The sequence below is a fragment of the Pteropus medius genome, unplaced genomic scaffold (genome assembly GCF_902729225.1).
Source record: "Pteropus medius unplaced genomic scaffold, Ma_sr-lr_union100, whole genome shotgun sequence".
NCBI classification, from domain to species: domain Eukaryota; kingdom Metazoa; phylum Chordata; class Mammalia; order Chiroptera; family Pteropodidae; genus Pteropus; species Pteropus medius.
The window spans coordinates 3,417,054-3,437,224 of NW_024354886.1; the positions used below are offsets into that span (position 1 = coordinate 3,417,054).

At 51.1% G+C, this 20,171-nt stretch overlaps 1 protein-coding gene across 6 annotated transcripts in view; it reads left to right on the forward strand.

Annotated features, from left to right (window-relative positions):
* Window positions 1-20,171, forward strand: part of CPNE5 (copine 5) — an 89,820-nt gene that overhangs the window by 66,547 nt on the left and 3,102 nt on the right. For 3 of the 6 annotated variants that reach the window (XM_039856107.1, XM_039856108.1, XM_039856109.1), the window contains 9 exons: window positions 754-795; window positions 3,035-3,110; window positions 8,608-8,661; window positions 11,851-11,912; window positions 15,879-15,925; window positions 17,631-17,812; window positions 18,677-18,804; window positions 19,027-19,129; window positions 19,858-19,915. In XM_039856107.1, coding sequence (XP_039712041.1) covers window positions 754-795; window positions 3,035-3,110; window positions 8,608-8,661; window positions 11,851-11,912; window positions 15,879-15,925; window positions 17,631-17,812; window positions 18,677-18,804; window positions 19,027-19,129; window positions 19,858-19,915 — 752 coding nt within the window. Of the gene's footprint in view, window positions 1-753; window positions 796-3,034; window positions 3,111-4,671; window positions 4,713-6,920; window positions 7,692-8,607; window positions 8,662-11,850; window positions 11,913-12,443; window positions 13,676-15,878; window positions 15,926-17,630; window positions 17,813-18,676; window positions 18,805-19,026; window positions 19,130-19,857; window positions 19,916-20,171 lie in introns of those variants that run through there. The other 3 variants (XM_039856112.1, XM_039856111.1, XM_039856110.1) reach the window with 3 other exon arrangements.

Below are 20,171 nucleotides of genomic sequence, written 5' to 3' on the forward strand. Positions count from 1 at the left end.
ACTGACACCAAGGGTTAACCTGCAGCCTTCCACCTCCCTCTTCCAGCCTCTGGTCTGCTAGTCTGTTGCCATGGAAACGGGCTAAAAATAAAATGAGCTCCCAGAGCCCAACCCCATGCACAGGAGTCAAAACAAACTAATTAAAGCAGCCAGGCTAAAATGTGAAGATAATTACACCCTCACTCAGGAGCCAGTCATGGCATGGACCAGCTCTGCAGGCCATCCCTGAGTCAGGGCCCTTGAGCCCATCCCTGACATGCAGGGCTGGCTCACCACCACTCAGACTCCTTGGACCCTGGAATTCCACTACACAGTCTCGTTACCCCTCCTCCAGAGGGCCCACCTGCTTAGGCTTGCGATCCGGGAGCAGCACACTCCCACTACAATGGCCCTAACCCTGATACATTCACAGTATGGCTTCATGCTTGGACCTGTGCCCCATCTGGGGTGGTCAGTGAGAAGGCAGGATGAATCGAAGTCTCAGACTGTTTTTCCACATCCTCCCTGGAATTCAGGGAAGTCCCTACACAGCTCTGGGGCTGCCACTGTCCCTAAGAGCCTTGCTAAAAGATAGTTCCTTTGTGTCTTGGGCTGCTGCCTCTCACCACGGGCCCTGGAGCATGAGAGGGGTCCCATCCTTCTGGTGGGTGTCCCCACATCCTCTTCTGGCCCAGGAGCATGACAAGAGCCCCATCTTCAGGCCATGTGGGTGCTGAGTCAAGCCTATCCCACCATGGGCCCTTTGCCTTACAGGACCATCAAAGTGGAGGTGTACGACTGGGATCGAGATGGCAGGTAAGCAGGCAGAAGGGCAGAAGGTGAGTGGGGATGGGGGCAGCCACTGTGGAGAGGTCGGGCCCTGCCCACACGTGGGGAGAGCTGTGCCCAGGGCCTAACTCATGGCAGCTCTGGGGGTGAGAAGGCCTGGATTTCCCTGTGGGACGTCCATTGCCCCGGTGACTTGTCTCTACCCAGTTCCACAGAGGCACCAGATGATCTCTGGACATAATGCAAAGGGCATAAGAAGCCTCTTGTCCTTAGCTGCTTAGCCTGCTAGCCAGTGCCTAAAATTTTCCCACATTTGGGAAGATTTAGGCTTTTCTGAAATGTGCATGTTCTAAGAGATATATAGTAGTGATACTCTGAGCATTCATGGACACATTCTCTGTGTCAGGCTAAGCCGTGTGGGGTGACCAGGGTGCAGAAGATGAGCTCAGCCCTGAGACTCCCCACAATGTAGTAGGGAGGCCCTCGGCTCATCAGAGCAGCTGTTTGCAGCGGGTATGGCCTGAGGAAGTGGGCAATGGGAAGGGGAAGATTTGATGCACACAGATGGACTCAGGAGCCACGAGGCAGTGTGTGAGTAGGGCCGAGCCTGGCCGGCAGGAGGGCAGTTCCTACTCAGGGTGTTTGGGAGGCCAGTGCTTTCTCCTCCTGTGCATCTAAGTGCCCCCAGGGAGCCAGCGTTGCTGGGAATTCATAGAAGAGGACAAGAACAGGCCTCTCACTGGGTCCTACTTGTGTGTTGAACTAAATCCAAATATGTCATCCTGACTTTTATGACCCCGCCATTCTGTGGCACTATCAGGCGGTGTTGTCAAGGGGCTTTACATCCCATGATCTCCTTTGGTACCTTTCAAGTCTGCGATGTGAACAGAGGATATTGTAAAGGGTCGTGCAAACACAGTTCTAAATTAAGCCTAAGCCTCTTTCAAGGAGCTTGCCTTCCCCCGATACCTTGCTGTAGAACAGCTGTCTCCAATCTTTTTTGGCACCAGGGACTGGTGCTTTTATAACAATCTAATGCCTGATGATCTGAGGTAGAGCTGAGGCGGTGATGCTAGTGCTGGGGAGCGGCTGCAAATACAGATGAAGCTTCTCTTGCTCACCTGCTGTGTGGTACCAGTCCACAGCCTGGGGGTTGGGGACCTCCGCTGTCTCAGAGAACTGCCAGTGCCAACACTGCCTCCCTTAGCTCACTTTGTCCCTCTCTTCCTTTTTAACCACATTGCATGCAGGTCTGCTTCATGTTTCCGCCCATGGTTTGCCTCATCTTACCCTGGATTTCCCCATGCTTCTCTTAGTGGGGAAAGCTGGGGACAGCCACCAAATGCCTTTGGTTCCTGCCATCAAGGAGCTCATAGTCTGCATGCTGAGAGCTTTAAATATGTAGTCAAAATACAGTGTGGGCTTAAGGCCAGGCAAGGCCCCAGGGACACCTCCTGGGCACCACCCCAATAGGCACTCCAGGCCAGCACATGATGTTCAAAGGCAGCCAACCACAGGGAAGATGGGAATTCTGCTTTGTATAAGGTTTTGCTGCACTTAACATAAATACACACAGAGCCCCAGAAGCGTACAGTGCAGACACTGTAGAAAATACCTCCAGCTGCCTGGATGGACATAGCACTAATTGTCTTTTCAAAAAAACATTATTGGAAAAATGTCAAGTACACAGAAAAGTAAAGAGAAGTACTTAACGAACACTTTTAAACCTATCACCCGATTTTAACAAGTGTTACATGTTGTCATGTTTGCTTTATCTATGTTTTGTTGTGGTTTAAATTATAGACATCTAAATACCTCACTGGGAACGTCTAAAAACTAATAGCATTTTTATCTAAATACCTCACTGGGAACGTCTAAAAACTAATAGCATTTTCTACATAACTGTGAATGTTGTTATCACACCTCATACATCGAACAATAATTCTTGAATACCATCTAATATTTGTTTCATATTTGAATTTTCCCAGTCATCCCCAAAATATCTTTTGTTGTTTTTATTTTCAAATAAGAATCCAAGTAGAAATATGTCCCATTCTGCAGGGTCCTGCTCTTTGCTACGTGACCGTTGTTGGGTTCTTGCTCCACAGGCGACACTGGACTCCCAGAGACTCAGCCTTTCCACTGGCGTATGCCCATGGAGCAGAGGCCTGGGCAGAATTGGGAGCCAGGGAAAGGGACGCGATGTGGGGGGATGGGCAGAGGCAGAGCCTGGGCCTGTGGTCTCAGCAACAGCCTTTCCTTGCAGCCATGACTTCATTGGGGAGTTCACCACCAGCTACCGGGAGCTGGCCCGCGGGCAGAGCCAATTCAACATCTATGAGGTGAGGCGGACACTCAAAGTCTGGGGTTTGTTTTGATGATATGTAGCTCCCAGTCATTGAGGACTACGATGAGCCATATCCAGGGCTAGAGTTTTTGCACGTTCTCCTGTGAGGTGGGTGTTATTGTCCTCTTGTACAATTAAGGAGACCGAGTTTCAGAGAAGTTAGGAGACTTGCCCAAAGACACATGGTTCAGTAAGTGGCAGAAATAAGAGGCAAACTACCTAGGCTAATGTGACTCCCATCACTGAGATATAGTGCCCGCCCCCCCACTCCCGAAAAAGTACTTCCAGCAAGGTGAGAGGATAAAAGTGGGGGTGGGGCAGAAGGTGGGGGTCAATATCAGAGGGTTCCGGGCATGAGTCCAGAGGTCCTGAGTTCAAGATGGCTCCTTGCCTTCAATTAGAACAGTTTCGGGGCCTGCTGAATATCTTACCTTTTCTGAAAGGAGAGACAGAGGAATAGGAGTCAGGATACTTCTTATCTAGACCTGGACAAAGCACCCAGTCTCTCTGGAGATAATAGCGTTTGCCCTCAAAGGACACTTTCTGCCGCTGAGCCTTTGCTTGTGTTCGCTCTCACTCCTCGGGTACCCGCCCACCTTCCAAATCTGGCTCAGCTTCTACTCCAGGACCAGCCTTCTCAGCCACACAGCCTCCTGTGCTTTCTCCCTCTTCTGAACTCCATGGACAGCACAGTTTGTCCCAGGCCTACTAAACTGCATCTATGTAAAACCCTAAAAACTTCTCAGTGCATAGCCTGACTCTGCCACCTACTAGCCATGTGCCCTTGGCTGAGTTCCTGAACCACTCTGCCATGCACATGGAGAATTAAATAAGTAGCTAGAATAATGCCTGCCCCCGAGGGACCATGGTATAGTTGTCTTCTAGTATCATCTGTTGAGCTCCTGTATGCCTGGAGATATTTCACAGCCATCCTACAAACTGGCTCTTTCTTCACATTAGCAGCCAGCCACTCAGCTGGTGAAATTGAAGAGCTGGCTTTGACTCCCATCACCAAATCTGAAAATCTCCATACTTCCACTCCCTCACCCTATTTCTCCGTTCTGAGTAGGCAGGTCTTGTGTTCCAACTAAATTGAAGCTCCCCAAGGGCAGGTGACAGCACTCTCGGTTCCTCCCTTCATGTTGATCTGGGCAGTGCTGGGCACAGAGTAGGTGCTTGTTAGACATCCACATACTGAATCCAGGTGAATAAGACTATTGTGAAGATGGAGCATGAGTGAATTTTTTTTTTTTTTTTGGAAGGGCTCTGATCCTCACAGTTAATTGCTTTGTTTTCTTCATCCACAAAAAGAAGGGCTGTCTTCATCTCCCCGCCCAGGCAGAGAGAAACAGGCTCTGTCTTTGGCCTCTTAAGGAGAATTTTAGGGAAGTGAAGGGAAGGAGTCAGATCTCTTTGAGTTTGGCTTCCAAGGGTGCTTGACAGACTCAAAAGAGGCCATGATCTCTCAGGCTAAAAGCAGAAAAGGGTGGATTGGCTTGTGTTCTTTGTTGTGGATCCCTGCTCCCTTGCAATCGACAAGAGAAACTGCAGTGCTGGGAAGCAGAAGTGCTGGCTTCACACATCGAAATGCCATCAGGTAGAGAAGGAATTAAACTTTGGCAGCTTTGGGGCAGGCCTTGACTGTGGGGGGCTTCACTGGGGGGTCGGTTTGGGCTCTGGAAGGCCTTTCTAGAATCAACTGCCTGAAGGGTCTTTCTGCTAGGAAAGACCCTCATCTCAGGCCCTGTCATCACCCTGGGTGTCTGACTTGTATGTCCAGCTCTCGTCTGGCCTCTCCTCAGATTCGGCCTTCCCAAACTGAATGCACTGATGAGAGTCTCTCTGCAGCCCTTTCCTTCCCCCTTCCATCATGCGGGCCACAGCAGGGCAGCCATCCTTGACACCTGTGGCCCCTCACCATCCACAACTGCACCCTACTCCTACTTCCACCTGAATATCCTGACTTTTGTTCCCTTCACTCCCGTCCACCCCTACTGTCATCTCCCCTGTGTGGGGACTTTGCAACAGCCCCCTAATGACCTTCCCACCTCCTTCTGTCCTTCACTCAGTAACCGGAGTGCTCCTCCAAAATGGTCACCTGACCACAACGCTGCCCAGATTCAAACCTAGTTGTGCATCCCACCCACAACCTCTGTGTCTACGCGGTTTGCACAGAAGAGGGTGGAGGAGATTCAGAAAGAAACCCCACTCCAGCTGAGATCCTACAGGGACCTTTACCTACAGGGTAAAGTCTGAGTTCCTTAACATGGGTGCCATGCCACAGCAACCTGCAATCTGTGTGAAATCTGTGTGTAAGTAGACCACATGTCACACGCCCAGGAGGCCCCCGGGTCTGACCCTGGCCCTTCCCTCTGCCCACCCCACTTTCAGCTCAGTCACGCTGTTTGAGCCTCTCTGAACCTGCATGCTGGCTCAGCCTCTGTGGCTTCATTCACACTGGTGCTGCCACTGGGTTGGGGAAGTATCTCACTCACTGTTGTATCCCCAAAGCCAGAGCAGCTCCTGGCCCCTGGGAGCCACTCAGTGCCCTTTGCACAGGAAGGCAGACACCAGACTGCCCTGGGGGCCCTGGGGACCCTGAGGGTGTGAGGACAGGGAGAGGAGTAGGCTTAGAACTCCAGCCCAGGGAGTTTCCTGGCCTGACCCCTAGGGGGCGCTGGTCCCACACGTGGAACTTCAGGGAGCAGCCTCCTTAAGGCCAGAGAGGCTGGTGCGTTGGGGTGGGGATGCGTGCTGCAGAGTGCATGAAACCTCAGGATGAACAGGGCGTCTTTTCAGTGCCACTTCACATGAAGATCTGAGAACAAAACATTGCTTTAATATTAAAACAGTTATAATTAGAGAGTGGAAATGTAGAATATGGGCTAATTTAAAGACAACACAGAAGACTTCAAAGAAATGTACTTGTGGCCAGGTCTTTGGGTGACGCCCAGACCCCCAGGAGTCCATATTTATTCTCCTCTGATGGAAGGGCTACTTTGTAAAAGTTTGAGAAGCTCTCATTCTAAGAGTTCTACACCCTCCTGGGACAGATTGGGAAACGGAGGCACAGTGCAACCTCGGAGCTGAGGCTGTGCCCTCTCTCAACAACTTGCCTAGTAGGTTGTTTTCCCGTGACTGTGTCTGTGAGCACTATGTCATCTGACTGGCCTTCTTGCCTGTGGAGGATCGAGGTCATTCTAGGCTTCTCTCCCCAGACTCTCCACCTGCACAGCTTGCTAGCCCTCCCACCTGAACTTTTCAACTGTGCCCCAAATCCAGCTCTTCTTCCTTCTGTGTCTGCCTGGTTGCCCCTGACCCCTCCCTCTCTCCTACCCACACAGCCATGCCCAGGGCCCAAGATCTGTGGTCACTTCTTGATAATGCTGTTTTGCCATAGCTTAGTACCTGTTCTAGCATCCCCCAAGCCCTCATTATCTCTTACCTGGACTGGTGGTGGTGGTAGTAAGTGGTAGTAATAAAAAATAATAGCCGTGACACTTATATAATACTTACTACCTTCTAGACCCTGTCCTAAGCACTTGACTTGTATTGACCTGTTTAATCCCTAATCCTTTCTAAGGTGGGTACTTTTTACTCTCATTTTACAGATGAGGAAAGTAAGGCACAGGGAGGTTAAGTAACTTGCCTAAGATCACACAGCTATGAGGTGGCAGAACCAGGCAAACATCTTCCTGGATATCCCTCTTTGTCTCCTCATATTCACTTCTACTAGATCTCAGCATCTAAGAGCCATGATCTTGTCCCTTTCCAGCTTAGAGGTCATCAGAGTTCCCTGCTGGCTGCTGGGCTATGTTCAAACATTTAAATTGGTGTTTTAGGCAGTCGTCCAGCAAGCTCAATTTACTCTCTTCCACCCTGTGGTTCTGCAGTTAAACTGGACCCCCAATTTGTGCTCTCCACACCAATATCTCCTCTGACTGGAATGCTTCCCTCCATCTCTCCATGCTGAACACCTTCCTGTCACTCACCGTCTGCCTTCAATACCACCTGCTCCGGGAGCCTTCTTTGAGGCTCCCACCTGGAATGGTCCTTTGTTCTTCCAGCTCCCTTCATGTTTCTGACTCCCCTTTCTTTGTGGCCTTTGTCACCTATCCCGAGGTCACCTATCTTTATCCTCTAACTGAAGCGAAGATTCTAGAGAAGAACCCCCGCTCCATAAATATTTGTGACGGAACATGTTTGTGTTTGTTTTCAAGGTGGCACCCCTGTACAAAACACTGCCCTGAAGGCAGGAACCTGGTTTCTAATTCTGTCACTACCCTGAACAGCTGTATGACCATAGGCAAATTATTTGGTGTCTCTGTGCCTTGGTTGTCTTATCTCCAGAGATGGTTAGCAGTAGTCATTCAAACAGAAGAGACTTCTGCTAAAGACCAGCTGGCTGCCCCTGAGGGAAAAACAGGAGATGAGGGGGAGGAAAATGAGTTCACCAGAAAGCTATGGAGGACAGAGCAACAGAACCAGAGCGGATGTGAAAATCCCCTTGCTTCGTTTGATGGCAGGTTAGGGAGAGGTTGGCCCTAGGTGTCCTGAGTAAAAAACCAAATTGCTGGTAAGGCTGAGATTGGAGTACAAATGCAGAGAGAGTGTGTGTGTGTGTGTGTGTGTGTGTGTGTGTGTGTGTGTGTGTGTGATCTGTAGAGCTCTCCCAGGGCAAGGTGGTCCTCACTCAGCCCAGGGGTGCTCCACCTCTGTACTGCTTACGTCTCAGACTAGCCCCTTTGTTGTTAGGGGCTGTCCTGTGTGTTGTGGGATGTTTAGCAGCATTCCTTGCCTCTACCTACTCTCCTAGTTGTGACAACCAAACATATTTGCAGACATTGCCAATTGTCGCCTGGGGGGCAAAAATTGCCTCCAGTTGAGACCACTTAGTTAGTCCACAAGTGGTTTTTTTAGCACCTACTAGATGCCTAGCACTGTGGTATATTCTCTGATGACAGGTCTGGTTTGGAATGAAAGCTTACAGGTGAAAAACAGTTCAAGAGGTTCTAACTGTAGAATAAGGGTATTGGTGGTGGAGAGAGGAGCCTTACAGGCCTCAGGACAGCCCTTGGGCTGTATCTCAAAGGAGGAGCCATGAGGATTTGGAACTAATAGAGGGAGGAGCGGGGGAGTGTTTTGGGTGAGGGAGCAGCCTGAGCCCACAGAAGGGGTAGGCACAGACAGGGCTCCTTTGCAATATTGTGGAGGGTGTCTTTGGAGAGTAGTGAGAAAGGTTAAATAAATATTATTCTTGGTGTGTTTGGCTGTGGGACACTAGGTTCAATCAGAGAACCCAGCCGTATAAATTTAAATGCCATTCTCTCACAAGCCCTCCCTAAACCCTCTTCCCTGGGCCCCCCAGTTTTCTCAGCCCACACTCTGCTTGCCAGGCTGGGTCCACACCCATGGGCTAGTGGAAGCCCCAGGGGCCCAGCCCTGTCTGTTTGGAAACCTCCTTCTTACCTGGTAACTGGTTTTTCCTGCAGGTGGTAAACCCAAAAAAGAAAATGAAGAAAAAGAAATACGTGAATTCTGGCACAGTGAGTAGCCACCCCCTCTCTGCAGCCAGGTGTAGAAATTCTGAGCCCCGAGCTCTGTCTAGTGTCAGGATTCATGTGTGTCTGTCTGTATGCTCATGCAGTGTGGGAACCAGACCTGAAAAGTTGGAGAAAGGGAGGGGTGTGGCCCATGGAGCAACAGCCCAGCGGGTAAATAGTGTATGATAGGCTCTGTGATACAGAATGAGAAATCCCAGAGAGAAACTCCCATGGGACTTCCTGCAGGAAAGAAGAGGAAAAAGTGTAGCATTTATTGGGCCCCTACTCTGGGAAATTCCCCATTTAGGTACTTTTCACAGGTTGTTTCCTTGAGAGGCAGCTATCATCATCCCCTTGTCATGAAAGAGGAAACCAAGGCTGCAGGCAGGGAAGTGACTCAACCAGGGTCACAGAGCTAGAGAGTGGTAGAGATAGCAGTCAGCACTACAGTTAAATTCAGAGCTCGCGGCTGCTGCGGCCACTGCTTTTGCCTCACTGTGACCATCCTGGGATCATACTGGCTCAGTGGCTTCAGGGGGCTGATCTTCAGGACAGTCATACATTTATTCAGCAGATGAAAATCTCTGCTGTCCTGGTGCTTATATTCTAGTGGGAAGAGACAGAAAACAAGTTTATGTACACACGTATACCTGCCTGTGTGTGTTAGGTGGTTATGAGTGCTGTGGGATCAAAACTATAATAAGGTAAAGGCATAGGGAATGCCAGGGCCAAAACTATGATTTTATATAAAGTAATCAAGGAAAGCTTCTCTGAGAAGGTGACATTTGAGCAGAGATTCAAAGAAGGTGTGGGAGGGAGCAGGAATTGAGGATATTGGGGAAAGAGAATTCTAGTAGGGATCAGCATGTGCAAAGGTCCTGAGGTAGAACCCACAGTGCGTTTATAGAACAAGCCAACGTCAGCAGTGCACACGTACCCACGTTCATACCCTTCAGGCCTCTCCCCACTGCAGAGGTCTATACGCAGTGCCGCCAGCTAATGCAGCCAAATTTAGTCATTTGAGTCCGGCAGACTGCAACTCCAGACCCAGAAGAGGTCATAGTCGGGGGGCTCTGGGGTTCTTCTGCAAGAACCTCATTATCTCCATATGTAAAATAGGACTAAGAAATAATCCCTCCCCTGCTTACTGCACAGAGTAGCTATGACAGACACATGAGAGGAGCAGGAAGACACAGGCCTGTAAACTGCAAAGTACTCCTCTTATTCAAGGGGGCTACCCGCCACTTCTCTGATTGTAACTGTTTCACAGACACACTTGGAGTAATATTTCCTTTGTCCAAAGCTGCAGTGTTTCTCAGTGGGAATGCTGTCGGCTCTTAGGGCAGGAAAATTCTTTGTCCCATGGGACGTCCCCGTACATTGTGGGGTGCTTAGCACTCCTGGCCTCAGCTCATAACTCCCAGTAGCAGCGGTCACTGCGAGACCCAAAATTCTCCTATATTTTTCCAAATGCCCCTAGGGCAGGCAATACCTTCCCTAGCCGAGAAATATTAGCTATACAGCTAAAAAAACAAAAAAGATTTGAAAATCACTGATCTTATCCAGCTTTCTTACTTTAGAGGTAAAGAAACAGGCCCAGAGAGGGGATCTAATTTGTCTCAGGTCACCCAGTGAGTTAGGGACAGAGCAGAACTGGGCCTGAGTCTCCTGACTTTCCTTTGCTCCAGCATTTCCCGGTCTTCACCATAAAAAAAAAAAAAATCACTCAGGGTCGAGGATGCTTAGTCAAATATAGATACCCAGGGTCCCAAGCTAGGGTCCAGACCTCTGTGTTTAGTGATTCTCATACCTTACTATATGCTGAATCTCCTGAGGATCTTGTTAAAAGGCCAAGTATCTGCACGTCTGCCTTTCTAACCAGCATCAAGGTGATTCTGGCTCTGCTGGTCCAGGGACCACACTTTGAGTAGCAAATCCCTGGGTGAATCCATATGGTCAGGCGAGTTGCGGAATTGCTTCATCCCAGGGTCTGGATGAAGGTTCAGCTCTAGCTGCAGGTTAGACTCATGTGAGGAGCTAAAAAAAAGATTGAGGGCCAGAGCCCTACCCCAGAAACTCTGATGAAATTGGTTTTCGAGGGCCTCATCCAGGTTGCAAGATGTTTTCAAAGCTCGAGGAGTCTAATGATCGTCAGGGTAAAGGCCACTGCCATAGTCCATTCCTAGTGAAAGGAGGATTTGCCCATCCAAGTTTCTAACACTAACCACAGTGGGGCGGGGCAGGCGTCTCCAAGGCTCAGCTCAGCACTCACAGACCCTCTCCCCCCATATTTTGGCCTTAGTGGTTCATTGGCTTTGTCAAGTAGAGGCCCTACCTGGCTCGCCTTGTGAGTCGATAAAGATGGTGGAATCTACACCAGTGGGGAGCTCCCCAAATCATAGAGTAGAGTTCTCTGACACAGGTAAAAGGTCCCCTGCCCCAATCTTGCCTTATTTAATTGGTTTCGACTTATCTCCATGATCCCAAATCAGCATTGTATGAGCTGCCAGGGAGCTGCCAGGTAGCTGCCTGTCTTGGTGTAGCTGATGCCAAAGCAGCCAGCAGGTATATAGGTCAAGAGATCCTTGCTTGGGAGAGGGAGCGCCAGGTAGTCAGTTACCTCTGGGGAAAGGACAGGCTGCTTATGAGGGTCTTGGGTCTGAGAGGGTAGAGATTAAGAGACACCAGAGGGATGAGAGGGGACAAGCAACGTTTAAGATAGTGCAGATCAGAGAAGCATGTTTCAGGAATAATAGTTCATGAGACATGGAAGCATGGAGCTTGTCAGCATGGCAGATTGTTAGGACTGTGTCAGGAAGACCCCCTTGCCCTCCACGCTCCACACTGGCATCTGCTCAGAGGCAACTCGTGCCCTTGGCTTGAGCCCTGTACTCTAGTGATAGAGACAGGGCTCGGGATGCAGTTTGAGGTCAAGAGTGTAGGCTCTGGAGTCAGACAGACCTGGGTTCCCATCTCACTTGGCCATGTCCTGACAGTGTCGGGCACATTGCATCACCTCTTTGAGCCTGAGTTTCCTAGGCTGTAAAATGGGGATAATAATAGTATAGGTTGTTGTGGGCACTGTATACAATAATGTATGCAAACTGGCACATGCTCATGCTCCATAACTATCAACAAACCATCCCTCCCACTTTGTGTTCCCCACTGACCAAGCTCCCTTTTGTTTTCAAGGTCACACTGCTTTCCTTTGCTGTGGAGTCAGAGTGCACATTTCTCGACTACATCAAAGGAGGGTGAGAAGAGATGCAGCCCCTGGTTCTTTTCTTTAGCCTCAGGGAGAGGGGAGGGGCCTCACACATTGGCATGAGCAGCTCTGGCTCCACCCTGGCCTCTTTGAGTCCCTTGCTGAAATCTGTGGTCCCGGGCTTTGAACAGCACCCCACTCCAAGGTGTCTGGGCTCAGACAACTCTCCCAGAGCCCTGTATGCCCCTATATCCTGAGTAGCTGTAGAGAGCAGACATTCCTGGGCCACGGGAGGCCAACGGGTCACAATAGGTCCCATCAGGTCCCCTGCAGAGATGGGACTCTAGAGTGGGTAGAGACTCCATGACAAAGAGAACCAAGGGCTTAGAGAGGCCCAGGAGGCCCAGACTCTAGACCCCTCTTTGCCCTGAATTTGCTAGATTACTCTGGGCAGGTCACTTTCCCTCCCAGGGCTTTATTTCCTCCTCCATATACAAGAGGTTGGAGTTTGGTAAATTCTAAGATTCCGTCCTGCTCCAAGCTTCTGATACCTGTGGTCTGTCTGGGGAGGGAGGCCGGTGATTAACCTACCTGGTGTCATCAGTGACCTAATAAGGGGCCAGAAGGATTAGGGGATGAGCCAGGGCATGGACCCACCTAACAGGTGGTCAAACATGAGTTTAAGGAACAGAAAGAACCAAAGGGGTCGACATCCAGGCCAAGACAGGTAGGGAAGCCTGGAGGTTCCAGCCGATAGCTCATGGAGAGTCTGATTCTGCCAAGGACAGGTGCCAGGTCAGGGTGTGGGTAGCCAACAGCCCACAGGTGCAGGCAGGTGAGTGACTACACCTGTCTGGAAACGAGACAGGCAAGGCAGCTGCCAAGGGCTCATCCCAGCCAAGTGGGCACTTGGCTGCCTGGTTCTCCAGGACAGAGGGAAAAGTCAGGCCCTGGGAAGCCACGCTCACTCTCCCATGACACCGCTCCCTGCTGCCTTGAACCTGTAGTCTCAAGGTTGCAAGCTCTCCTCTACCCACTAAGCACACACCCTTCCTGCAGCAACCCAGAGGCCTCCCTGTCCCCCTACCTGCCCCTCCTCTGAGCCTCTTCCCAACCCTGCCCTTGCTCCCTTCCTCCATCAGAACTGCTCTGTTCTCCATCCCATTAAGCAACCGCCCCTTACATTCCATAGTACCTGGTAATTTTCAATCAATCCTCATCCTGTTTATCCTTCTCATTTGCATAATGCCCCCAATTTACAAAAAGTAGTGGGCAGGGCCAAGATGATCTTCACTTTATATAACTTTCTCAAGTCTACATGCCTAGCCGGTGGCAGGGTGCCTTCCGTCACCATAGGCTGCATTTTTTCACGGTAATGAATATTCCTGGCCCTGCACTACCAGCTACCTGGTGGTGTGGGATGCAGATAGAGACGACTGAGTTAAAGGGCTAGGTGCTGGGATGTTGTCTCCTCAAGAAGGAGCCTCAGAGGCAGGCTGCTGCGCAAAGCTGGCACCATGAGTACTGGGCAAGTTAGAACATTGGAGCTACCTTAGCTCTCCCCCATGCCTATTTTCTCACTCTCTGGAGAACCCGAGTGAAAGAGTTGGCGAAAGCCTGGCATGCATGTCCAGGCAGGCAGTTGATGGAGACATTTGCCTATGGATCCTCTCCTTCCCGGCCTTCCTCCCCCACCAACCTGGACCAAGAGGAAAGGCACGGGCACCTCTGCCCCACCTCTCACCCCATCAGAGATGGAGCTGGTTGCTCAGCAGCCTGCATTCTACGCTGCTGTGCCCTTAGGCAGGAGAGGTGAGCCTGCAGGGAGTAACTTTCCTACAAAAGTACCTGCTTTCCAGTCCTTTCTTCTCTTCATTTCAGAATTCAGAGCAAGGGAATATTACATAAGGAGTAAGGCCTGCTTCTCCCCACAGCTATAGTCCTGCAGGCCAGAACCACCCTCCCAAGGGTAGCCCCAGGAGCAGGGCTCTTATTCCCCAAATGTCTCCTTTCCTCTACAAAGACACAATCTCTATATTCCACACTGAGAGATGATAAAGAATAGCAGATGAATAGGCTAGGTCAACTGCTATAACAAATAATCCCTCAACCAAGGCTTAGTACAAATAAGGTTTATTTTTTATTCATAGGGTGGCAGGGATGGGTGGGGAGGTGCTCCACATAGTCATTCAGGGACCTAGACTCATGCCATCTGTGGCTTCTTCTCCCTCACCTTGGAGTCCACTGGATGTTCTGCCCCCAGGCAGCAGACAAGGGAAAAGAAGTGTGGGAAGAACTGTTTCTGGCCAGCAGACCCTGGCTTGGGTCTCCTGCTAACAGTGTCCTACACTCTTCCTGGGGGATGAAGGGTCCATCAGCAGCAGCTCAGCTGTGATCAGGTGGGGGGAGGGCTGTGGTTTCTGATGGGGACTATCTGCTAAACACAGGTGAGGCGAGCCTTGCCTCATCTCCTATCATCCCTGGCCCCAACTCAGAACCACCAAAGCAGAGTGTCCCCAAGTGTGATCCCAGACCCCCGCCTCAGAATCCCAGATGGGGACAGGGGATGTTTCTTACAGAAGCAGATTCTGGGCCCCATCTCATACCAACTGGATTGACATTCCTGTGAGTGGGCCCCGGGATCTCTCCTTTTTTAAAACAAGTTCCCTGTGACTACTCTTACCCAGTGTGAGAACCATAAGACTAGACTTTCTCAGGGGCTCATGTCTTGTCAGCTTTATTCTGTCAGCATCTAGTGCAGAACCTGGAACAGCCAAACCCTCAGCACAGTTCAGCCCTGAACCTGAACTTTCAAAATCTAACTTTTTATTATGGGAAAATCCCAAACACATCCAAAAGTGAAGAGAAGGTATAATCAACATCTAAGTCCTTCACCCAGATTCAGCCATTACCAGCTCATGGCCAATCTTGTTCTATGTACTCTCCTTTCCATGTAGTTATTTTGAAGCAAATCCTAGACATCATATTTTATCCCCCTAAATACTTCAGGATGTGCCTCCAAAATATAAGAATTCTTTGTTAAATATAACCACAATACCATAATTACACCTAAAACCTGAAAGTTCCTTGTTGTCTAGTCAGTGTTCAGATTTCTCTAATTGTCTTATAAAGTTTTTAAATTGGCTTATTTGAAGCAGAAATCTAGGCAAGATCTATTTACTACAGTTGATTGACTTGTCTCTTAATTCTTTTTCATTTATTGGTATTTCCCACTCCTCCCATCCCCCTCTGCCCACCTCCTACACCTGAAGGGTTTGCTAAGAAAGCTTTCTGCGCCTACCAAGGGCTTTTGATTCAGTGGGTCTACAGAGGCCCAAGACTCACAAGTCCCCAGGTAATCCCAATACTGCTGGTTCATAGGCCATTCTTCCAGTTGTGCTCCAGAACTTCCCACAGACTGGCTTTTACTGGCTGCATCCCTCATGGTGTCATTTAACATGTTCCTCTGTCCCCTGTATTTCCTGTAAACAACTGGTAGATAGCTCTGGAAGTTCAATTAGATTCGAGTTCAATTTTTTGGCAAGACAGCTTCATGGGTGGGGTTTCATTTTTCCCTTGGGAGATGCACAATGTCTATTTCTCTCTTTTTTGTCAAATAAGTTTTAGCCCTGAATCTGACTCCAAATTTATGCCAGAAGTATAGTGAGACCCTACTTCACTGGCCTCAGGTGGGCCCAGGGATAGGTTTGAGGAGGAAATAAGTAATCATAACCACTTGCCCACACAGAACATAATCGTCTTCAAAGAGCTTTCACATTACCTAACTCTTGTGATGCTCACAACAATCCTATGGGAGAGTGTGAGGAGGTTGTGGCTCGCATTACCATCCCAGAATTCCAGGTGGAAAGGCGATGAATGACTTCATCAAGGTCACATGCCTGGCAAGCAGCGGGGCTGGGGCGGAAGATGGGTTTTTCACTCCCTGCCCGGCACTGCTCACCGTCCCCTTAGCCTCGCCGCTGTCCAGGTAACTGCCCTGCTTTTCTCCTTCTAGGACCCAGATCAACTTCACAGTGGCCATTGATTTCACGGCCTCCAATGGTGAGTGGAGGGATGGGCAGAGGAGCTGGATGGGGGAGGAGTGGGAAGAAAAGGGAGGGCTTTTCCAGGCTCTGGTAGTTGACCTTAGCTGGGAGCCAGTTTTCCCATGCTCTCTGGCCTCATCCTCACTGAAGAGGAGGTACTTAGGCCAGGGGAGCCAAAGATAGAACCAAGGCGGTGAACATATCTTCAGGTTAGACCATGGTTACCAACAAATCTGGGCTCTGAGCCTGCATAGCCTGAGCCACAGCCTTGCCCTTGAAGACATCCAGTCTCCCCAGGAGAATAGGACAGTGCTACTCTGGGCCCATGAAGGGCCCTGGAGCAGAGGTGTCTCCTCGCAGGATCAAATTCCACATCCTCTGTGCAGTACCCCCCACAGGCTGAAGGGGAGAACTGCGCTCAAGACTGAGCTCTGTGGTCCTCAGTGAGGGTAGGAACGCAGCCCAGGAACCCCAGTTCTCTCCCTTGCTGGGGCTGTCCCAGCTTTCTTCCCTCCTCTGACCTTCCCCGTATCAGGCTGTGATCTAGCCTCTAAGAGCAATCGATGCCAAACTTTACACTGTTAGAAACATCACAATGTTCTTTGCATTCTAGACCCACATTAGCAGAGCTCACTGCTCATTTTTGTGAGAATCTTAAGATGCTTGGGTCTTGTACTCCACAGGTGTGTCAGAAACCCCTGAGGGCTGCGGGCCCTAGCATTACAGAGTGATAGGACGTCAGAGCTGGGAGGGGCCTTAGTGATAATAACAATGTTACCATAACAACACCTGTTTAATCCTCACAACAATCCTGTGAGGTGGGGACTGTTATTATCTCCATTCTACAGATGAAGAGACTGAGGCTGAGAGATTAAGGAATTTACTCCCAAGATCACACAGCTAGTAGGAGGTAGAGACAAGATTAGTACCTTGGCAGCCTGTGCTGTACTGTGTCTCATGAATAAATAAGTAAAATACAGACAACATTAGTGGCGATAAGGGCTATAGAGAAGAATTAAGCCAGGAAGAGGGATAGGGAATACCGGAGGAGGCTGCACCTTTCAGTATGCTGCTCAGGAAAGAGCATACTGAGAAGATAACGAGTAGAAACCTGAAGAGTCAAGGGACCAAGCCATGTGTACATCTACGGAAAAGCGTCCCAGAACAGAGGGAACAGCCTGTTGCCAAGGCCCCGAGGTGGGACCGAGTGAGTGACAGGGAGGATGGTAGAGGATGAGGAGAGAGGTAACTAGAGGTCAGATCATGTGGAGCCTTGTGGGCCCTTGTAAGGACTTTGGGTTTAATTCTGGGTGAGATGGGCTCTTTGGAGCATTTTGAGCAGAGAAGAGGTGTGGTCCAGCTGCCTGAGGATTGACGGGAGCGTGCCGGTTCAGGGAGCGTGCCGGTTCAGGTGCTGAGTATGGACGGCAGACACACGGGCAGAAGGAAGCAGGGAGATCAGTTAGGAGGCTACTGCAGTCCTGTAGGCAAGGAGATGGTGGGGTCGTGGAGGAGGAAAGAAGTGAGTGGGATTCTGGATATATTTTTAAGATTTAGCAACCAAGATTTGCTAAAGGGTGGAATGTGCAATGTGAGAGAAATATGTCAAGGATAAAGGTTAATAAAGGTTAGGAGTGCGCTTGGACTCCCTCCTCTGATTCTGAACCCAGAGTGGCTTGGAGTGTCCAGACTGCAAATGTCCCCATGTCTTGTGTCTTCAGGGAACCCCTCGCAGTCCACGTCCCTGCACTACATGAGCCCCTACCAGCTGAACGCCTATGCGCTGGCGCTGACCGCCGTCGGGGAGATCATCCAGCATTATGACAGCGACAAGATGTTCCCTGCCCTCGGCTTCGGGGCCAAGCTGCCCCCTGATGGCAGGGTGTCCCATGAGTTCCCACTGGTAGGAGGTCCTGGAGAAAGGGCTGACCGGGCTGGGTGGGGGTGGTGACAAGCCTGGGGTGGGGGCACTTCCCATCTTCCCCACTTACGGACTTAAGGTGCAGCCTTTGAGGAAGGTAGGCTACCTGCTGGGTGTAGGGGGACTTGTATTAGGGTCTCCGGAAACCCACTCCCCACCTTGCTCACAAACAACTCCCTTCTGTGTCTGAAGCCACCCACAGTGGGCTCTGGCCTCCTTTTCCTGGTAAGACCCAACTGGAAGCAGAGTGGAGACATGGCTGCATAAACCCCCAAGACCCCAGAAATGAGGATAAAGAAGTCTGGGTTGATTATGGGAAACTACAGATAATTCTAGGAACTTCCTGAGTTGGTGCTGAGATGGGGGCCCTGTGGGGATGATTCCTCAGGCCACCCCCTCTCCCCTCTCCCATGAGCTGGGACACTCAGTCAACCACTGGATCACTCATGGCAAACATCCATCACATGCCCGTGGAGTGCCAGGCACTGTTCTGGGCACAGGACACAGGAGGATGGACCAGCCGCTGGCCGTTCCAGAGCTGCTCAGACTCTGCAGTCATTTTAGGGTGTGCTGGGTGTACCCGAGGCTCCCTGAGGGAAGCAGCCAGGGCCCTCGGGGACCAATCCGAGGAGATACAGGGAGTGGGGCAAGGAGCAGGGCTGGACCCCACTCACCAGGAGCGTGTGCTGCCCTTCAGGGTGAGCCCTGTGGGCTCCCTCCCCTGACCCCTACTCCTACCAGAGAAGAGTCTAGGAGAGCCCAGGCCTGCTCCTACAGACCATTGGCCACCCACCTACCCAGCCCTCCTTCCTTCCCGGGCTTAGCCTCCCCATCCTCTGCCCCCAGAACGGCAACCAGGAGAACCCCTCGTGCTGCGGCATTGATGGCATCCTGGAGGCCTACCACCACAGCCTGCGCACCGTGCAGCTCTATGGCCCCACCAACTTCGCCCCCGTGGTCACCCACGTGGCCAGGTTTGTGCCGGGTCACTAGACCCCTAGCCCAACAGCTCACAGGGCATTTGTCTCCATACCTAGCCTCTCAGGAAAGCAGGAGAGTATCTCTTCCCCTTGACTTGAAAGAAGCCTCCCCTCCAGCCAAAGAGCTGTCCTCACCAAAGTGTCAAGGGCCTTTGTGGGTGGGGGGTGACATGCCTGGAGCCCCCCAGACAGACCTCAGCCCCGGCCCCACCCCAGGAACGCAGCTGAGGTGCAGGACGGCTCCCAGTACTCGGTGCTACTCATCATCACAGACGGAGTCATCTCAGACATGGCACAGACCAAGGAGGCTATCGTCAACGTGAGTGGGGTTGGGGGACAGGGAGCCAGCAGTGGGGGGCGGCGTGCCTTCCTGCTCCTTTAGGGAAATGCTTGGGCCTGGCTTCTCTCCTCACCGTCTGCGGGATCCCTTCTGGCTTCCGGCTGCAGTGTCTGGAGGGCCTAGCAGTGGGGTTGGGGGCGCTGGCCAGTGAGGGATCCTGCTGGTGAACTCAGTACCCACCTCTTAGTCACACTGGGTGATTCAGCTCCTCCAGCTGCCTCTGGCTCCTTCATTAACTGTCTCTAGGACTGCTGTCTCAGACCCCAACCAGGCCTGGCCAGGCAGAAGAGGTGGGAGGTCCAGGAACATAACTCCCTCTACCGGGTGGTCTCCCTGTATCAGGAGCCCCAGCCACAGCTGGCCTTCCCTCCAGACCCACACGGAAGATGTCCCATATGATGAAGGCCCAGGAGCAGAGGAGGGGCGCGTTTTACCCTCTGCCTCCCTCCCTCTCTACCCCCGATTCCTCTCTGGTGACCCACCTCAGTGTCCCTGGGCCTGTATCCCTTACTGCCCTCTCTTCCTCTCCCCCGCGTTTTTTGTTTCTTTGTGTGTCTCCGTCCTTCTCTCTTCCACTTCTTCCCTGTCTTCCTGATTTTCTTCTTTTGATCCACCCCTTCTTTCCCTACCCATGATCTCCTCTTCCTTTTAATTGGCCTCTTGGCTGGGTACCAACAACCCCCACTCCATCCCCTGCTGTCTCACAGGCTGCCAAACTCCCCATGTCCATCATCATCGTTGGCGTGGGCCAGGCAGAGTTTGATGGTGAGTCCTCATCCCCTCTGATGCTTCCCAAAAGACTTCAGGCCCTTGGGAATGACCCTGCCCCAAAGAGTGTGTACTCACGCCTAGGCGTGTGTGACTGTTTTGGTGAGCTGGCAGGGCGTGACAGTGTGTTTGTTTGCATAGGGGTGTGTATGTTAGGGTGTGCACCCCACACCCATGTCCCAAGGAGAGGAGGCCGGAGTCACTCCTCCCTCTGCCATCCTTGGGAGCCTGGGGAGGGTTGGGGAGCTGGTAC